Here is a 20,393-nt window from a genome sequence, read left to right as displayed (position 1 = left end):
CATATTTTCATATGTTTCCTTCATGGTGGAAGAATTGGCAAGGGGTACTGATGGGTATATATTCCCATTATGCAACAATACTACTTTGACACTATTCTTAGATGAATCTAAAAATAGTCTCCACTCGTTTGGGTTGTGACTCCTTCCAAGTTCTTGCAGAAAGCCTTCTACATCATTGCAGTAAGTTAACTTATTACTAACAGAAAAAAATGTGTCAGTGATTGTTGGCGTTTCCCATATGACACCTTAACACCACCTTGTAATAAATTCCACCCTCGGAGACGAGAACCTAATAATTCCGCTTGAACTTTAGAAAGGTTGAGGTCTCTGACTAGATCATTTAGTTCGGATTGGGAAATAAAGTGAGGTATATTTGGATCAGGAAAATTTGGATCGGTGTTTGAATATGAGTGTCCAGGTTCGTCATCTGGAGAAGCACTGCTTGGTTCTGTTTCATCCACTGTCCATTCTTTAGGAGGGTTAGGGATTGGTATAAAATCATGACTCACAGGTTTCTTGGCTGAAGGAACATCAGGATGAAATATAGAATGTTTTGATTTAGAACTATATCCCACTATGTTTGTTAAACAGAAGTAACAATCCGTAGTATGATCTTTCTGTTCTGTCTACATTACAGGGTTCCCGAAGGGCATTGATTTGTGAGTGCCATTAAGCCAACCACGTAAAGTTCACGAAGAAACCTGGTGCCCAGCTTTTTCCCTCGTCTACTTTACTTCCAAAATACAACTCATGTGCTTTTGTCACTATAGGAGTGATAGTATTTCTCTGTGACTTCGGAGTAAATTCCCCGCAAACATAACAAAACAAGTTCGGGTTATTCACACATTTGCGTGACATGGCGAACTCATTAATTGAGTTATAATATATTTCTTTAAAGAAACAATTATGAATGCTCTGATCGTTTTCTTAAAATACAACTTACACTTCACTTCACTATATACAATATTACATTCACAATTTCACGAACATACACAAACATAAAATACGGCTACTCGCAAAGGCTACTCGCGAATTTATCGGAAAGGAAGTTAAGCCTCAACTAACACACAAAAGAACAAATTTTAACAGAGAAACAGGAAATAAAGCCCGCATCACACGGAATTGGCTTTCCAGTAGGTATGCCCTAGTTGGCGCTGGACTGGCTACCAATTTGCTAGTTTTCGACTCACACGATACTTATCAGCGTACTTGTCGACAGACTTCTGTTCCCATACGAGGGAAGTTGTAATGGCGGCCGCGTGAGATGTAAACAATGTATCACTTCACATTTTTAAAAGCCGATAACTATAGAACCGAGAGGAATAACGTTTCGTATAAAACGTTATTAGGTACAAAACAATGGCGCTGCTTATATACATACATTACAACGTTTAGTGTACAGGTATGGAAGAATATTTTAGTTGTTTCAAATGTAAACACCGTGCACACGGTGTAACTCAACGCGCCTTTCATGCTGTATACGTTATACATTGCTGGAGTAACACTCGGAAACCACAGACAAAAGCGCTCATTTGCACATTCACAGATTATCTTCACATGGCGAAACTTTGCTCTGATTGGCTGTTTCACAGAATCCAGTCGAGGAAAGCAAGTAGCAATTAGAACATGTCCTATTCCTCCAAACCAGTCAAGCAGTCAGCCAGGCGGCCATGGTTGCTACCTAGAAAGTTAGTTCAGCGGCAACTAGGGCATTCCTACTAGAAATCCAGTTCCGTGTGATAGGGGCTTTACTCTAATGCCAGATGTTTCCTCCACGAAATATTAAGTGCCAGTCATAAACACACAAGGTCGGTAAAAGGTTCTTATCCATTTGCTAGGAACCAAACGTTAAGCAGGATGAGGAGCAGGGTGCGGAGACCTGAAACCATGAAACTATAAAATGTGGGTGTTCTTCAAAAAATTTGGGTGATACAGGGAAACGGATGCGATATTCGTTATCAGCGCATCTGAATACATAAATATCACTTAGTTTTATTTGAAGGAGTATTTCATTGTTTATCAGTGTTATTGCATGAATATGGTAAATTCAAATTTGAGCAATGTTTTTTGAGGGAACAACACTATTATTGGGGAAAATATGCCTTGTTGCCCCTTGGAAAAAAATACCTTCCTTGCCCCTCCCTGAAAATAATCCTGCGGACGTACATGCATAGCAATAAACAACAATATCTCTGAGGCCCATTACCGTGTACATAATTTCATAATTCATTTTTGTTTCGGAACTGATCAAGAGAATGGATTCAATATAGATTCATCTGTATTTTAGTAATAATAGTATTTGTTCGCTAATGCTGTAACCGAAAATTATTTCTAACAAAAAATACCACCTCCCAACTGGCCTCGCGTTTTAATTCAGGGGTGTTGAAAGATTATGTATGAACTTCAAAACATTATCCACTTACAAAGTTACAGAGTTCCACTGTATAGGCTGGTTAGGGTGTGTTTGTGTGTTTAGAGAGAGAGAGAGAGAGAGAGATTACTCACATAGAATATATTCTAAACAAGAGAGGTTTGTTGCGCATAAAGGGTGTGTCAGAGAGAACTAAATTTGTTGTACAATTTTAAGTGTTTATGAACAAGAAAATAATAAAAATGACAATGTAGTAGCCTATAATTGTGCTTTATCAAGGAAGGTGAAAATAGCATTTTAAACTTACCCCTTCAGTTCTCTCTGAGACGATTACATAAACAAGCGAGAATTATGGCTACGGTCTTCCTGATTCGTTCGTTTGCCACTTAAGTGTTGTAATTCACTGTTGTATCAATAATAATGGTGAGATCTGTTATTTCAAGAAGATGGGTTCTCATTTACATCTTAATCAAATAGCACTTATCAAAATATATAAGTTCTTTCAAAATTTCCAGAAATGCTGAATAATCGTAAATAAGCGAATTCTAACCGGAAATACTTTTACTTCCATTTTTAAATTACAGGAACTGAGATAAATGAAATCACGTGGAAACAATTACATTGTTTTCCAGTCATGTTCACTTGCTAGCTCTCGTCCTTTTCAGTTTCGTTTATAGTACCAGTACAATTGAATTCTTTCGTAAAAACACAGAAATATTGCAGTACGTCCCTTTTCAGTTTAACCCAATATTATAACAAAGAAAAACTATCGGATGCTGCTTGTAGAAGGGGGAACACCACAGAGAAACAAAGTACAGAAACAAGAGACACTTCACATCACAAAACTGACAATGGCAAACTGTCAGTAATATGTAGAAATTCTCCTCCTAGACGCTTATCTTCCCGCTTCTGGGAAATCCATCTCTCTTCCGAGGTGTGTATATCGCTTTTGGAATTCAGATCTTCCAAACGAAAGATGAAACATACGAGTACGATAAACCTTGAAATTCCTGGCACCAACTGCCCACCGACAGGATATAAATTTAGTACAACAACATTCTCTTTTCCTCTTCATCTATTGTTTGCAAGAATCAAAGGATGGACTTTTATATCGCAGCAGAAACTGAATTCCTCCTCACTTTAAGTCCTAAATAGCCAATAATTTACGACACTTACATAGCAATTTAAGTGTCGCAAAGTAACTGTAAAAGTAACAGTTAAAACGTTACTTCTATCACAAAATAGTAACTCTGTTACAGTTGCAGTTACTTACTTTCAAAAGTAACTAGTTATAGTTACATTTTCTAAAAAGTAACTGTTACTTGTAACTAGTTACTTCCAAACACTGTTGAATTCCCACCCCACGCACGTATGTTCATTAATTTGGGAATTATGTCAATCAAGTTCTGTAGCAAAGTTAGAATGCTAAGATGAAAGTAAAAACTATAGCCCGATGTTTAAAACAAGCAATTAGATTCTTTTTGTTTCAATATTTTACAATGTAAACACAAAATGTAATACAGATAATACACCCTTCAATGTAATTTGATAAAGATTATTAAATTAGTCTGAGATTCTTGAGCTGCGGACTATGGCTTTGTAACTTTAAGTTCCCGTCCAACCGTTTGATGGCGCTAGTGGCTACCACATCTCTTCTTCCACAAGCTATTGTAAACTTTCTTAGCAAGAGATTGTTGTTGCTCCGGTGTATAATATCTGCATATTGCAACACTGTTGTTCCGTCCTACACATGGCTTCACATTCAGGCGATACATTCACTTTACCGCTAACACGTCATTGCACACAAAAACGTGAAGCGTAACCTTGGTTATGACCCGGAGCTGATGCAAATGTTTGTTGTAAACTCTTTAGTAGCAGATAGAGTTCATCCTACTTTTCTTCCGTGCTTTCAGGGCCATCAATTCATTCGACTATTCCGTCGTTGTCCTGAACATCAACAGCCTGAATGGAAATCCTTTCCTCAACTTCTTCGTATCATCGCTTTCCGAGATTCCAGCGTACGTCATGGGGATGTGGGTGACGGACAAATATGGTCGACGCTGGTCCCAGGTATTCTTCTCAGTCACGGTCACTCTGGCAGCCGTTGCAGGCATATTTGTTGCTACTCGTAAGTTGAGTTACGTTGGCCTTTGTCAAAATACTACCACTATTACTCACTAGTCAATGTTTGTCGATACTAGAAATGTTCACAAATTCTCATCCCATAACAGGCTTTACTGTCCATTACCTAAATATTAGAGGGGAAAGACAGGAATATAATAATTTATTGAACCATTCACAAACGAATGAGCAGAGTAATTTTTGGACGGGCAGTTGAACTCCCGCACCCACCCCTGTCTCCGTCCCTTCCCCAACCTACACTGTGGGATTTGCGGGGACCTTATCGCTACCACTGACCACTGAGCAGGAGCCTGTAAATTAGCCATCGTCTTCTTTTCAAAAAAATCAAAGATTTCTACAACTGATATGGATTCTGCGTTCATTGTTTTCATATTCTTTGTGTAGTGTGTGCTTCTACACAAGTAAATCGATCTTTATAAACAACAAAAGGAATACGAGTGAAGATATTTGTGATAGAAAAATGATATATGTATAGCTTGTACTGGGTGAGTCTGTTAAAAGAGGCACCGTGGAAAATGTGCTCCTTGCATGTAGGCAACCCTGGTACACTGAAGAGAAGAGCGGGATAGAGAACAGTCCAGGATATCGGTGCTAAGCAGTTTAGACAACTTGACATAAACGTAAATTAATGAAACATCTCTTCTGTAAATACAGTATAGTGTGACAACAACCTACCTAGAGGAGGTGCTGGAAATGTCCTCCGTTGACCTCAAGGCACGTGTGCAGACGATACCACATGTTCTGAAAAACACGGGCGAGGACATCCTGCGGGATAGCCTGGATAGCTGTGATAATGTTGTTCTGGAGTTCTTCGAGTGTGTGAATGTTGTTGCTATACACCTGTCCCTTTAGAGCTCCCCACAAGAAGAAATCTCAGGGTGATAAATCTAGAGAACGAGATGACCAAGGTTGGTTCTTCCCACGGCTGATGACTTGATCAGGCGGGAACACTGACTCAATGCGCGTGATCGCTGCACATGCTGTATGCGCCGTGGCTCCATCCTGCTGAAAGTAAGCGTTCCTTCGCTCATCCTCAGTTAGTTGTTCAACAAACACGTTGACTTTGTTACTGATGTAACGAGCCGAGTTCACATCTCATGGAAGAACACGGGGATGATGCGGCGTGACGACACGGCACAACAGACACCGAGTTTCTGGGTGTGCAGTGGAACCTCCATGAACACGTGTGGATTGTCACCTGACCAGTGTCGCATGTTCTGGGAGTTTATGTAGCCTGACAGATGGAACCATGCTTCATCGGAAATGAACAAGTAACCATCCTGCAGCACCTACGGAGTAATATTGGACAGAAAACACTCACAAAACTTCACGCGAGCTACCTTGTCCACATCCCGCACCTGATGCATCACGGTAACTTTGAATGCGTGCAAGTTCAAGTCCTGCTTCAGGATCCGCATAGCTGTTGACTGGGACACCTGCAACTGTTGTGCCAAACGCCGAGATGATTTTCGTGGACTGCGTATCGTTAGCTGCGCTGCGTCGCCCACCTTTGCCTCAGTGCGGACAGTCTTTGGACGCACTTTTGGCCTATTCAACACGGATCCGGTTTCCCGTCATTTTGCAATCAGTTTTTTGCATTACTGATTTGGTTGGGGCCTTCGCTGGAACTCCATTCACAGCGAACTCCATCGTAAACAAATCTGCACACTGTTTCCAAGAAGCGAGGCGTGCATACGTCTCAACAACACAGATACGCTGCTGCACTGTTAACACCATACTGACCCACCGCACCCCGAACCACACTCACAACTTTCCTCGCCGCTCAACTACACTCAACTGCCCTGCACGCTGCCTGCCTCAAGGTCACTACTAGACACCTTCTTTTCAATTCCCCTCTATGTAATTTTGTCGAAACTGCTTGGCACCGATATCCTGGAATGTCCTCTACCCCGCTCTTCTCTTCGGTGTACCAGGGTTGCCTACATGCAAGGAGCACATTTTCCACGGTGACTCTTTTAACAAACTCACCCAGTATAAGGAAGATTGATTGATTGAGTTGGTATTTTAAGTCGACTTTATGCACAGTAAGGCTAATCGGGACTGGACATACAGCTTAAAGTGGGATCCGAACCACTATGCGCCTCCACCGGGAATCGAACCCGGGACCCCTTGATTACAAGGCGAAGACGGTACCACTGCGCCATTGGGGAGGCCAGGGTATAAGGAAGAGTCAACTGAAAATCTTAAATTTGTTTTTTGTTTTTTATCTAATAGATTTCTGTATGACTGAACAAGTTTGCTGCAAGTTTGCTACAAGTTTGCTGCATTTTAACACAGACCTATTGCTCATCTACATATCAGTGCCAGGCGGTGGGAGGGCATTTCAACCCATAGCTGGTGTCCAGTTTGCACGTGTTTGTGAAGTGTTAAGGTGTTAACAGGTGTTTTGGATTGTTTTGTTTTAGTTTACGTATTACGGGTGCTTTTCTGCAGTCTAATAATGTCACATACAATTTAAAACAACGCATTTTTATGTACGACTCTTAGCCTACGTCATTACTAGAGACCGGATTTTAAAGGAAAATCCCTCCGTGAGTGTTGGGATAGGGAGTACGTTTCAGCGATTGTTGCAACAATGCGATCTGAGCTTAAGTAGTAATAAATGCGTTGTACGCGGCACGCCTGTTGAGTTGAAATTTGAATGTGTACTTCTCTGATAGATTTACTTTTAATGTGCAGTTTTTTGGAATAATGTTAACTTTACTGTTTGAGAGTAAATGGCGTTAAGCTGTTTGAAGGAAGATTTGCCCTCAAATAAAAAAAAATAAAAAACGTAGAGGCCTACCATTCATATATATATATATATATATATATATATATATATATATATATATATATATATATATATATATATATATATATATATATATATATATGTGTGTGTGTGTGTGTGTGTGTGTGTGTGTGTGTGTGTGTGTGTGTGTGTGTGTGTGTGTGTGTGTGTGATGGTGTGTGTGTGTGTGTGATGGTGTGTGTGTGTGGGGGGGTGGGTGGGTGTGTGTGTGTGTGTGTGTGTGTGTACGTATGTGTGTGTGTGTGTGTGTGTGAATCGTGTATATAGTGTGTTTTCATTTAAAATGATAAATTATAGCCCTTTTTCATGTCCTTTTTTGGCAATAATTTTCCCTTTTCTTGTCCTATTTTACAGTACAATTTTTCCCTTTATAATCCAGTTTCTAGTCATTACGAATTTTTGTAGGGAAGTCAGAAGGCGTTTGGCAGCAGAATTCCTAGATGTTCCTGTTCCACACAGATACAATGTTCGAACACTTATGAGTAGCAGTGGGGTATGCTGAGAATAACACCAGGGCTATCTCCAAATATAGCAGTGTTTCAATTTTAAATGAAAATCTGTCCGGCAAAATAAGGGGGAGGGGCTCTTCCTCATTCATTTTGGATTTTTTTTTGGTTTACATCGAAATCTTACCATTAAAAACAACAATAGTAAGCAATAAACATAAACTATTTCATAGCCGGCCCCTGTGGCGGAGTGGTTACCATATCACGCTACGACGTAGGGGTCCCGGGTTCGAATCCTGGCCTGGCATGGTGCCAAAAGTACCACAAAAAGCGAAGTAAAATAAAGCAAATCAAATAAACTATTTCATGCTTATTTTAAAAAAGGAGCGGTCTATAACATGCAATATATAGAACCTACATGCGAGTATGAAATAATAACTAACTTCTTACCTTACTTGAAGGTAAACTTCATTCTTCTCTCCTTTTGCGTGAATTTTTTGGTCACTTTATCGAAGAATGCATCCTCACATGAATTTCTGAGGTTGATTAGAATACCTTTCTCAATTGACATTATAAACAAATTACTATAACACAGAATACAACAACACATGTCTACAGCACAGCACAACAAAACGGCCTCGGCCACTGAATTTTTTTAAAAAAAGCATTCCCATCAATGGTGAACACTAGGGGTGTGCAGGACAGAATTTCTTGGACCGGGACGACAATATTTTTAAATCCCGACATTCAGGACTGGAAAAATTCACAATTTTCCGACAAATTCGGGAAATTTCGGGACATGACAAGAGATGCCAAACGCACGTTTATTTTGCGCTTGCGCTCTGTTTCACTTTCACTCTCATACTCAGTTCAATCAGCTAACTCAGCAGCTTTCACCTCATATTCTTCAAAGCTATCCCGTTTTGTTCCTATGAAGCTTGTTAGCGATGTCAGTGCTGAGGCGGCCGTGTTCACGTCCAATCTAGGGTTCTGCAGAGTTTCACTAGTTTTGTTTACTTGTCCCAAGATATCATCCCAAAATGCTGTGTAGAGCCCCGTTTCCATCTTTGACATTTTATTATGCAAACTTAGAGCAGTAACACGTGCCTGTCCTGAATCTTCTTTGCCCTCTGAAATTTCAAAAAGTGCATTTTTTATTTCTTTATAGCCTCGCAAGAGGGCTTTTGTAGCATTTGCTGGGCATGACCAACGTATTGTTGATGTTCTTTTTGGCACGAGAATGGGTTTGTCAGTTTCTGCTTCTTTCAAGCAATCGGTTAGAACTTTGTATCTGTTAGTTGAAGCTCTAAAATATGCATAAAGTGCTTCCAAAAAGTCAAAGAAACTTACAGCACTCGGCAGAAGCCTGCACTGCAAGATTGAGTGAATGCTCAGCGCAAGGTGCCCATACTGCTAAATTCCCTCGCCACGCCAAGCGATCGAGATTCCTGAATGCTGACTCAACTCATATTACCTGTCCACTGAAGAGTTCAGCCGAATTAGCCCACACAAAATAACTGCGTCGACGTATTTTATGATTATAAGAGGACCTGCACCACAGTATTAAAACAAAGACAATTCTATTTTAGTCCATTCAAAATAAATAATTTTATATATATACTCATCAATAAAATAAAACTAAAACAGTGAGATAAAATGAGGTTTTTCTTTCCCGACTGTACTTTCAAGGCTCTTGACCCCCCCCCCCCCCCCCCCCAATCAGAGGGTCTGCACACGCCTATGGTGTGACTGGCAGAATCGATATCAGTTGCGGAAAAGTTTGATGTTTGGGAAAGAAGACGATATTTTGTTGGAGCAATAAGGTTTCTCCAAAACCCACAGTGCATGTTGGGAAGGAGGGGCACAGGGACGGGGAAAGGGTTTGGGAGCGGATGTTCAACCACCCATTCACAAATTACTTTGCCCACCCGGTCAAATGTAATACATGTAAAAACTTTAGAAAAACGTGAATGGTTCAATAAATAATTATATTCTAGTATTTCCCCGTTAATATTTTGCTAGTGAATATACAAATGTTCACAAGTTATCATCCCATAAATGGCTTCACTGTACATTAGCGACACATTCGTTTAGTGTGTAAGTTTAGAAAAATTGGAGCAAATAATATGTTGAATGAAATTAATTTAAGCTTTTCTTTCAACTTCCTTGTTATGAGAAATTCAAAGAGCTCTTGAAACATAATTTGTGATCTAATGAACACTTTGGTAATTAGTAGGCTGTAGCCAGGCATCAGTTACTAGGAAAAACACGGGTAATTTGATGTGTCCCTCTCTTTATTTCATCACACTTTTGATATACAGGGTGTAATTTTATTTGTGCCCACGGGCCACAGAAACATATAGATGACATCATAACAAACAACAATTCTCAGCTACATTTTTATCGTTGCTGCGTCATTTCGGCGCTACAGTCAATCAAAAAAGCTCTGTATACTGGCAACGTCATTTCCTGCAGTGAAACAGCTCATGGAGGCAAAGCGAAATGAAGCGAAGCATAGATGCGAGAAATATTAGGGAGGAAAGAAGAAATGAAATGATGGAGAAACAGAACTAAATATTGTAGAGGAAATCAGTTAAGAGAAATATTTCAAGAATGGAACGAGTGAGAGAAGAGAAGTAACACAAGATGAGAAAGAAAGGTAGAGAGAAATAAAGAGACATAAAAAGAGTAAAAAACAAAAGAAATGAAAAGATGTAACAAGAGGAAAATCGAGTGTGAAAGAAAACGAAATGGGAATGCATATTCGTAAAATGCATATAATGTCTTACATTTATACCTGGCCACAATAATTTATCAATATAGAGCTGCTGCTAACCCTATCAAAAATATCTGTTGCCGCCCCTCGTGGGGAGGTAAAGTGAGGGCCAGCTTAAATGATTAGTTTCCTACCACAGTCAATAAGAAACCTTTGTTCCATAAAGTAAAGAGCATACAAATTCCCCTCTTAGAAACTTTATATGAAAATTAATATGAAATATTGATGACACTGTAATGGAAGAAATTTTTCATTAATCAAGAAGTTCCTATGTGTTTGTTGAATTTCCAACAAGCAGTTTTCTAACAAAGCATGAAGTACCTTGTAATTTGCAGCACCATCTCCTTATCCAGTATGAAGTCAATAGTGGTTCAGGATCCAGCAGTCTTTCTTTATAGCAGACAGTACCCTAGGTAGATCTATATTCTGCCTGGTGGAGGCACACTGCACAGTGGTTCGGATTCCACTTTATACTGTAGGTCCAGTCCCAATTAGCTTATCTGTGCATAAAGTGGACTTAAAACAACAATTCATTACTCAAGTGATTCTTATAGTCAGGCAGGTGAACCAAAGGTGGCCCTAGTTAAGCTTCTAGGGCAATTTACAAATCTCTAATGAGAGATTAAAAATTTATAAAATTAGAAGAAATAACTCCTATAATTAATTTACAACGTGTACCTAATGGATATTTTTTACATTGCTTGAAATAGTATATCTGTTCCCAAGGTGGCCCATGGGTCCCAAAGGTGGCTCACGGCTTATAGTTAGAAAATGATGCTTGTGCTCAAGAAAACATATTTATTCATGTTTATTCACATTTCTAAATCTTTCGACTTTCGATGGACCATTTCCACCCCACGAGAGGTCTCATACATTTCCTAACGGGACACGGTCCCTACGGTCAACACCTAAATAAGCACAACCTCAGACAGACTGATAAATGCCTGAAATGTAAAACCGAGGCGGACACACCGGAACATAAAGCCATCTTTTGCCACACATCGAACAAACAAATCGAAGATTTAAGACAAAAGCTACCAAACTTCAACACGTACCAGTTAATAAGAAATCCCGAGCACTTTACGTTACTAAACGACTTAACAAACCTAGTGTCGAAAGAGGAACTTTCCCTCTTCAAATCCGGCATCACTCACCTCCCCATTCAACACCTACCTCCGGAATGTAATATACCCCCCAGAAGATCACAAAGAATCCACCTTCGACAAACTCAACAACAGGACATCCCTCCTTAGGACTAAGATCACCAAGAGGATAATGAAGCAGAACCTATCACAGGAACATCAAGAAGGAGACACTAATACACAAGACATGATACGCCAGAACGAAAAAAAGGATATGCCTCCCCAGAGAAAGGCAAAGGATAACACTGCAAGGATTCTACCCAGGAACCAACCGAATTTAACCCAGATTTTTATTTTTCGTTTCTTTCTTAAACTGTAATCTACACCCCCCTTCTTTAGTCTCGTTACTAAACACTCTGCAAACTTCTCTCACTGATTCTTGACAATTCTCCATATTTCCACTACCGAACGTACTAATGTACCCGATACTTCCCAGGAAATCTCTCCCTACTTCTTTAATTCCTGATGATGTCCCGGGTACCAACCATCGTACCGATGTTCATCCCAGTCCAACCAACTCTTGCTGGTCTCCCGCAAGTCTCCTTGCATCAGGCACCACTCGTTCTTTCATATCCCTTCCTAGTATTAATACTTACATCTCAAAGCCAATAATAATCTCACTATCTCAAACATAACATACTAGAACACAGACCCTGCTTAACATTCATAGAATCGTGTTAATGTCTAACCCTCATCTCATCCATCAACACTAATGCACACGACAAACAATAAAACTTATCCTACCAAACATTACCCACCCAATTACACACTTATGTAATTTCGTATCTGTGATCATAAATAATATTAATGTTAAACACTAACACATATTTACTTCCTACTATTACTAACCTTTATCTTAATCTTCTTACCTTGTAAAATGATGTAAAACCAACTTTGTTCAGGAAAACCGAACAAATTTGGTTCTTCACACAATCAAAGAAAAGCGGGGGAATCCGTAAAAAATTCGTGGAACTGACACCCTGGGTTAATTTTCAGGTATCAGGGCATAAACACATACCTCCGAAAGTAGTTTGACTACTTTTTTTTTATCCATCCGTATATTTCTAAATCTTATTGTTGGTGTCAAACTTTTGATTGTTCACATGCATTATATAAAGTAATGATGAATAGCAGACCTCCATGGAGGAGAGGTCTGCACAGTCCCTACGACGCCAGGGATTCCACGATAACTTAAATAAAATGGCTTCTTGCAGCCAGAGACAGTTCGTTTTCTGTATGGTGCACCTGAGGGGGACTGGGTATATTAATGTACTGTCATTTGTTAGCTGTGTTAAATACTAATATGATTTTTGCAATGTGGGCCACCTTGGGAAAACAGGCTGCCTTTGGCTCATATACCTTATTTATCATAGTGTAAGTAAAATGCCAACACAGGGAACCCAAAAGTGGAATCAAGATGTCTCTGACTCTATGTTCAGTGACAGCACACTTCAATTTAAAAAAGATTCAAAAAACCCATTTACCCAAAACTTTATTTTTGGCAGTCTGGAAAATGAAATTATTGGAGGATTTATGTTGGACGAACTTCTTTTTGTTAGTTTAGATATATCATCACTTTTTAGTCATTGTTTTTCAGGGGTTACGTATCTGCTGTCCACCCACCCCTTGCAAAATCCACCAATGCCCTCATATACCCATTTTAAAACCCTTCTACCCCTTCATTTCAACAAACAATAGAAACTGCATAGTATCATGCTCTTTTACTCAAACTCGCACATTATGAATTCCACATGCCCCTTTTTCCACATCCTCTAAATTTTTTTAGTGTTATTTTGGTGAGGGGGTGGGGAAAAATTGGATAAAGCACTGTCCATCTCAAAATCACCTGTTAACTGAATTAATCCAAAGAAAAGGGAAAAAGCAATAGTATGAAAATGTTCAGGGAAGTACATAATTTGGAAGGTATTGTCACGAACATTGAATTTCATGCTTTCAGTGACATTTGGGACACAACTTATTGTTCTTTCTTTTAACTTATTTCATAATTGTTTACTGTTATTTGTTTGTAGATCCTAATCTGGAGCCTGCGTTAATAGCGGTCGCTGTATACATAAGATTCAGTATTTCTCTGACCTTCTACACCAGCTACCTTCAAGGCATGGAGATATATCCCACTTGCCTCAGACAGACTGGTGTGGCAGCTGGCTCAATAGCTGGTTCAATACTTGAGCTTGTTGGGCCCTACGTGGTATATCTGGTACGTACCATATTAGTTCATCATATTGAAGACCATGGGGGGGGGGGGGGGGGTCCAAGTGGTCAGGACCCCCTGAAAGACTTACCATTTAACTAAAATTAATGAAAATGCACTCAATGGCTATTTATTTCTTCTAAAACTGATTGGAAAGCAAGTATTATGTTGGGATCATGCTGCTTTGAAGAACAGTATAGCCCACGCATTTACTTCGTTAACATCGAAGACTAAAGAAACCTGTCATGACAAACATGGGTGGGGATAGATAGCGGGCGAGTTGTTTTCGTCCAATCACACTCAACCTTCAGCCAATGGGTGCAGCTGTCATTCTGCTTGTCTACTACACATGGAGTGCTTGAGCCAATGGGTGCAGCTGTCATTCTGCATCTATTTGACTCATTTCCTTGACAGGATAATTTTTTCTGTACAAAGTTTGACCATTTTATGTACACACAAGCTAGATAATGGATATGTGCTGTTATATCAATATTCTTATGCCATATTTTTAAATATTCATTGAATATTAAAAATGGCATATTAATTAATTTACACATTTTAATTAATATTTAATTTAATTATCATTTAATTATTTAAATTTTACTACTACTACTACTGAGACACTTGGTTCGGACCCCCTACCCCCAATATATTTCTAAATACGTGCCTGACAATTTCACTTATTGAAGTGCTACTCCTGTAACAAAAAAAATAAATTTAACCAGCTTCTGAAAAAATATAACGTATTGCGCATATTCCTTCAGTGTGACATTCAATATTAATATTATCAGTTTCCTTCATAACTCTTGTCTTCTTTCTAAGAAATCGGGTGAATGCCAAATTGTGTTGCCCTCATCGAATCTTATCAGTATAATTCTCATAATTTATGTAATATTTTCATTTCAGTGTTTTCATTTAAACTTAATCATTTCTCTACATACAACAAATCTGGTTTCTGCTTATCTGTATATATTATTCCATTCTATCCTACGAATACTAGTTTATGTGCATTTATCATATATGCAAATGTACCCATTCTATATAGCATTTCACTATCTTTATAACACTATATTGGAGATGAAGTAAGTTCATAATGTTCGTAAAGAAATGCTGTAAGATACTTATTATAACTAATTCATAATAATAATAATAATAAGAAGAAGAAGAAGAAGAATGGTTGGACAATTACATACATGAGTATTAAAAGTTCATGTTGAATTTATTTTAAGTCAACTTTATGCCCAGATAGGCTAATTGGGATGGGTTCTAGAGTTTAAAGTTGGATCCAAACCACTATGTGCCTCGTGCATGTATCGAACTCAGAAGCCCTTTATTACACAGTGCCAGATGGGAGCCCTATGCCAGAGGGATAAAGGTAAAAAAAAAGGTAAAGTGTTCCCCTGTGCATAGCACCATGCCATGAAGGCGTATAGGGGGTGTGGGGGTAACACCCCACACTTTCTTGATCCGGTCGTGAGTGGGGGTGATGTGATCAGAGTATTAAAAGTAGTTCAAGTTATACAATATGTTGAATGTACATTTCATCACTTTTCATTTCATTTTATCTGCTGCATTTCAGACACTTCTTCTATAGTTACAAATATGCTTCCACTCATTCCTTTTTTCAAATAATCAGTTCTACTGAATAATGTCAAGCCAGAAAGAAAATTAGAAGAGAAGCCAAAGGAAGCCCTAGTGTGGCAGACAAGGGGTACATGGAAAGAAATCAAATCCATCAATCAACTTTAGCTGCACCGATTGAATTAGTAATAAAAAGTATATGTCGAAGTTATGGGAATATTAGAAGGTAAACAAACAGGAAGATAATTAAAGGCTGGTTTACATTGGTCGAGTGAGCGGGAGAGTTACTGGCCTGTCTGCCCGACCCAACCCTTCTATGGCGAGTAGCTGTTTACACACTTTCTACTCGACTCTAGAAAAGTGGGATAGTGGATGCAGCTGTTTGGTGCTGTTTTGGCTGAATGAACCCAACGACGTCCTTGGCTATTAAAAAAATAAGCTGAAACGGTTTACACACTTTTTTTTAATGAGTAATTAATACAATAATGCATGAGGGCATGTCTAGAAAGAATACTCATTTCCTTGATTTTTCTATTTTCAATTATTCTTGGTTGTATGTAGAACGTAAATGATTTCTTTTCAATTTTACTTATCCTACGCAAAATACATCAAGTCTCATCTCCTGCACTCATGGCCTCCTACGCCCATAGTTTCTCTTGATTGGACACTCATATTCACGGTACAGTTCTATAAACTTAATGTTGTCGCCTGTCACCTCCTATTCATGGTTGATTTCTTGTTTTAAGTACAATTACAATTGAAGGGCTTGGGTGTAAAACATGGAATATTTTTGAGATACAAAGTAAAATGTGCCATCCTTCAATTTTCAAGTGAAATTGTCATGTCATACAATTTGCATTGGACTCAGTGAAGCCTTCTGAAATTGGTAAACACAACAAGAAATCAATTTATCTACAGGATATCTTCTAATAACCTTTTTTTATTAATGAACTAAGAAATTACCAAAATGTCACTAACCATGCCTTACACCCGAACCCTTCAATTAAAAATAAACAAACTCACAAAACACTATGACAGCACAGACTCCACACTCTCTTCAAAAAGCATTTACATTAATCGAGTGGTCTGTCAAGTTTACGAGCAAGTGAAAAAATCGATGGGGAAGGAAGCAACTCAGTTGAGTCGCTGTCCTCCTTGGACAGCCACTTGACTGTCCTGACTACTGGAGCGAGTACTGGCTCTAGTGTTTGCCCCAGTTGTTTACATCAGGAGAGTGGCTCGCTTTACCCTACTTGCTCCAGCTACTCTCCCATCTACTTAACCAATGTAAACCAGGATTTATTGCCATTAGAACTGATTCATGACATTAGAATTAAATCATTCACTTTAAGAATGTACTTTGAAAATTCATTTCACAAATTTTCCAAGAAGCTTATAAGTCAATATTGGGTATGTGTACAGCAAATGATACAATTATATACGAGTAATGATATAATTTTCTGTTTCACTTCTTATTATATCTTCCTCAATTCTCACAGGGAACTTCATTGGACGTGAGGTATCCGTACATAATCCTCGCAGTAGTGAACCTGGCATCGGCCATTGCTGTCCTCTTCATACCAGAAACCATGCATCGGAGTCTCCCAACAACACTCGCAGAGGCAGAGGAGTTTGGAAGAGGAGACGATTTCTGGAACTTTCCATGGAGGCAACATCCTCAGCAATCCCAAGAAATTACCAAACTTTGAAATTAGTTGAGACAGATTTTGTGTAAGAAATACAAGGCTGTGCAGAAAAACCTCTCACAAACCACATTTGTTAATAATTGGAATCACACACTGGAATGTGTGCTTTATTAAATTATACAAATTATTACTTGATACATAAATCCTGTTCTATAATACTGAAGTAAGATAGAAAGAGAAAAGACTTTAAAAAATTAGTTGAATCAGACAAATGTTCTCAAATATATTTGTAGGTATCTGCGCCAATTTTCATCAAATCACATTCGAACTGCATGTTTCGTTTCTACATACATCTACATTGTTAACCAATCAGTACTCTTTCAAGATATATTTTTAGAATTATTCCCACCTCTTTCTCTTCGTTTTTATTACTTTTGGATATTTCTTAGACCCCAAGTAACAAAAAGTTGTGGATCGAAAATGGTTGGCCTAATGTATGAACATACCATTGGGCAATGGCAATTTTGGCTGTGGTTCCAATGCGTGGCTTTTACGTTGGGTCAACATATGGTTTTACATTGGACCAATGTACTGAAAACTAAAGGATAGATAGGTTTATGTTCTGATACATACATAATTTATCCTGAGGCCAAATGTAAACTATAGTAGAATTTATTTGTGAAAATAAAAAAAATACACAGCACTTCCTCCTTCATATGCTATCATTGTTTTCAAGGCACCATACCTTCAAGTGGTAACCCCAAAACCTTCTAGAGTTTACTTAGTTTCCACCTTTCATGGAATTTAATCTGCACACAACATTGTTTAATCACCTTCACAATAATACCAGTAAGAATGTTCTTGTTCTGCCGCAGCTAAAGAGACAAACAATAAGCAATTCCCATCACATCTCTCATCCATGGTGGCTGACAAAGGACTGGTGAGTAACTGCAAGTTAAAAATAGCTTCTACTTTCATTAAAAATATATTATATTTCCAGTATGTCCTGTGACTGAAATATTCGGAATGAAACACTGTTACATGTCATTCACTCTAGAATTTACAGCATACTCTTGAAAGTTGTCTTAACATGAGAAAGTTGTTTTTAAAACTGATTTTGACTCACTTTTCCATGGTTGGGCAAACATTGGCAACCACCGTTGGCCCAACGTAAGGCCAATGTCAATTTGCCAACCAAAGTAAAGCCAACCTTTCCCACGCAAAAACTGATGTTGGCCCAACAGCTGTGCTTACTTGGGATGTTACATACACATAGTGAAGTAAGGAGGATAATTTACTGTGTACTTCTTACATGCAGCATTCTGTAATTTGACTTTTTACATGACAAAAGCAGAATATTTGCACTTCCAGCAAACAGTACTGTAAATGTTTCTCTGTACGTAAATGAACGTCTACAATAAAAGAATACCACTTCGGTGATCCAGCACGTAGGAATTGTACCTAGACAAGTCCAAGATTTCCAAGACATGACCAAGATGCAGACCAACATTTTAACAAACACGAGCTATGCTTATAAATCCACTTTTGGCCTCACCTTACTGTGCATAAAGTGGACTTAAAACAGCAACTCAATCAATCAATATAAATCCACTTTATCCACAGAAAGGCTTATCAGCAATGGTCCTACAGTTTACAGTGGAATTTGAATAGCTGTGCAATGTGTCTCCTCCGGGTATCAAACCTGTGACCCATTGATTGCAAGGTGACAAGGTTACCAAAAGGCCATCAGGGAGTGAATATTTTTGGGATAAAACTCGAGATGGTACAAGCAAATATTTTCGAAACTAGACACATGATGAGACTAGAAACTAGACAGATGAAAGTCTTGTCTCGTCTCATGAGCAACACTAATGACCTATCTGTAAATATTCACTTTACGACCCAATTGACATGTCACGTATGATAAGTCACGTAATGTAGCAATTTTTTGTTTGTTTCAAATATCACCAAAGTCTAGAAGGAGACGAGCGTCAGTCTTGTTTCGATTATATAGAGGTGTGCAGTTTCTCTAACAGTCTGCCTTGGTCTCATCTTGGTACCATTCCTAAATGCCATGCTTAATAATTTAGAGGGACTGCTCGTACAATAATATTCATCAGTGCATTTAGGATGATATTTCGAGATGGCAATTTAAAAAGTAAAAGTTTTGGTACTGTTTGTACAACTCTTTGTCTAGAATGTAGGCATCCACACTCTCACCACCGAAAGTTCACAGATTAGTTCTGGTCTGGTAGTTCCTATGTGAATGTCACTCATCAACTTCATCTAAGCATTATTCATCCTCATCATGACGTAAAACAAGATCAACACAAATACTGTTGCCATGCATCATGCCTTAGGAATATTGAAATTCAAAATATAATTAAAATACATTCATAAGTGAGAATTTCTGTGTTTCAAAAATATTAGTCAAGAAATATCACACAATAAGGCGAAAGCATTTTAGAGGCTCTCAAGTCTGATATTCCCTCTAAATATGCCAAAGGTAGGGGTTGATATGTTCATTTGCAGATTTTGGTTTGCGTGCAGTAGCCATTTATGATTGGAGAAAATCAATAACAAAATATTAGCACTCTCTGCTGTCACAGAACAAATCAATGATCGAAAACCAAGTGGTCCTGTTTGCTACCCCCTAGGCAACTTCCTCAAGCAGATGATGAACGTTGACATCTGGAAACCTTTGTCAAGACAAGACACCTGACCCTAGGAAGGATTAAATGCACTTCACTACCTTCTCTTCCACTGTTCTTTTGACAACAAGAAAACAAGCAGATTGTAGGTGTCTATGCTTTCAGTCAGCCTTGAAATTTTACCTCAGGTGATTCCATGAAAATCTTTAGAGTTGCCAAATTTAGCTCTTCTTCCACATTACAAATATTCAAGTTAACAATTTAAGTGTCATAAAATAACTGTAAAAGTAACAGTTTTTGCTGTTGCGAAAGAGTAACTCTGTTACAATTACAGTTACTTACTTTTAAAAGTAACTAGTTACAGTTACAATTTTTCAAGGAAGTAACTGTTACTTGTAACTACATAGTTACTTTCAGATACTGCTAATGGGAGTACAACCCATTTTGTGAAATACCATGGGCACATTTCTGAAAGGACCTGCACATAATTCATATTATGTTCAAAGATCGAATTGAAATTGAAATTATTTTGATTAAAATATATATATTATTAATTAAAAAGCATATTCTAGAGCAGTATTACAAATATACTACAGAATATTTACCAGTAT

The 20,393-nt window shown here is 38.4% G+C and overlaps 1 protein-coding gene across 1 annotated transcript in view; it reads left to right on the top strand.

The window, feature by feature from the left end:
- The window catches only part of LOC145990235 (carcinine transporter-like), an 84,412-nt gene extending 66,634 nt beyond the window's left edge, over positions 1-17,778 (top strand). Inside the window, exons 8-10 of the mRNA XM_083125909.1 lie at positions 4,285-4,499; positions 13,723-13,910; positions 16,985-17,778. Coding sequence (XP_082982035.1) covers positions 4,285-4,499; positions 13,723-13,910; positions 16,985-17,194 — 613 coding nt within the window. The 3' untranslated portion in view covers positions 17,195-17,778. The remainder of the gene's footprint in view (positions 1-4,284; positions 4,500-13,722; positions 13,911-16,984) is intronic.
- The last annotated feature ends 2,615 nt before the right edge of the window (positions 17,779-20,393 follow it).

This window comes from Lepisma saccharinum, chromosome 7 (assembly GCF_977018435.1).
Source record: "Lepisma saccharinum chromosome 7, izLepSacc3.1, whole genome shotgun sequence".
In the NCBI taxonomy this organism is placed as follows: Eukaryota; Metazoa; Arthropoda; class Insecta; order Zygentoma; family Lepismatidae; genus Lepisma; species Lepisma saccharinum.
The sequence above is the reverse complement of the archived record's forward strand: the minus strand, read 5'-3'. Positions and strand labels throughout refer to the sequence as shown.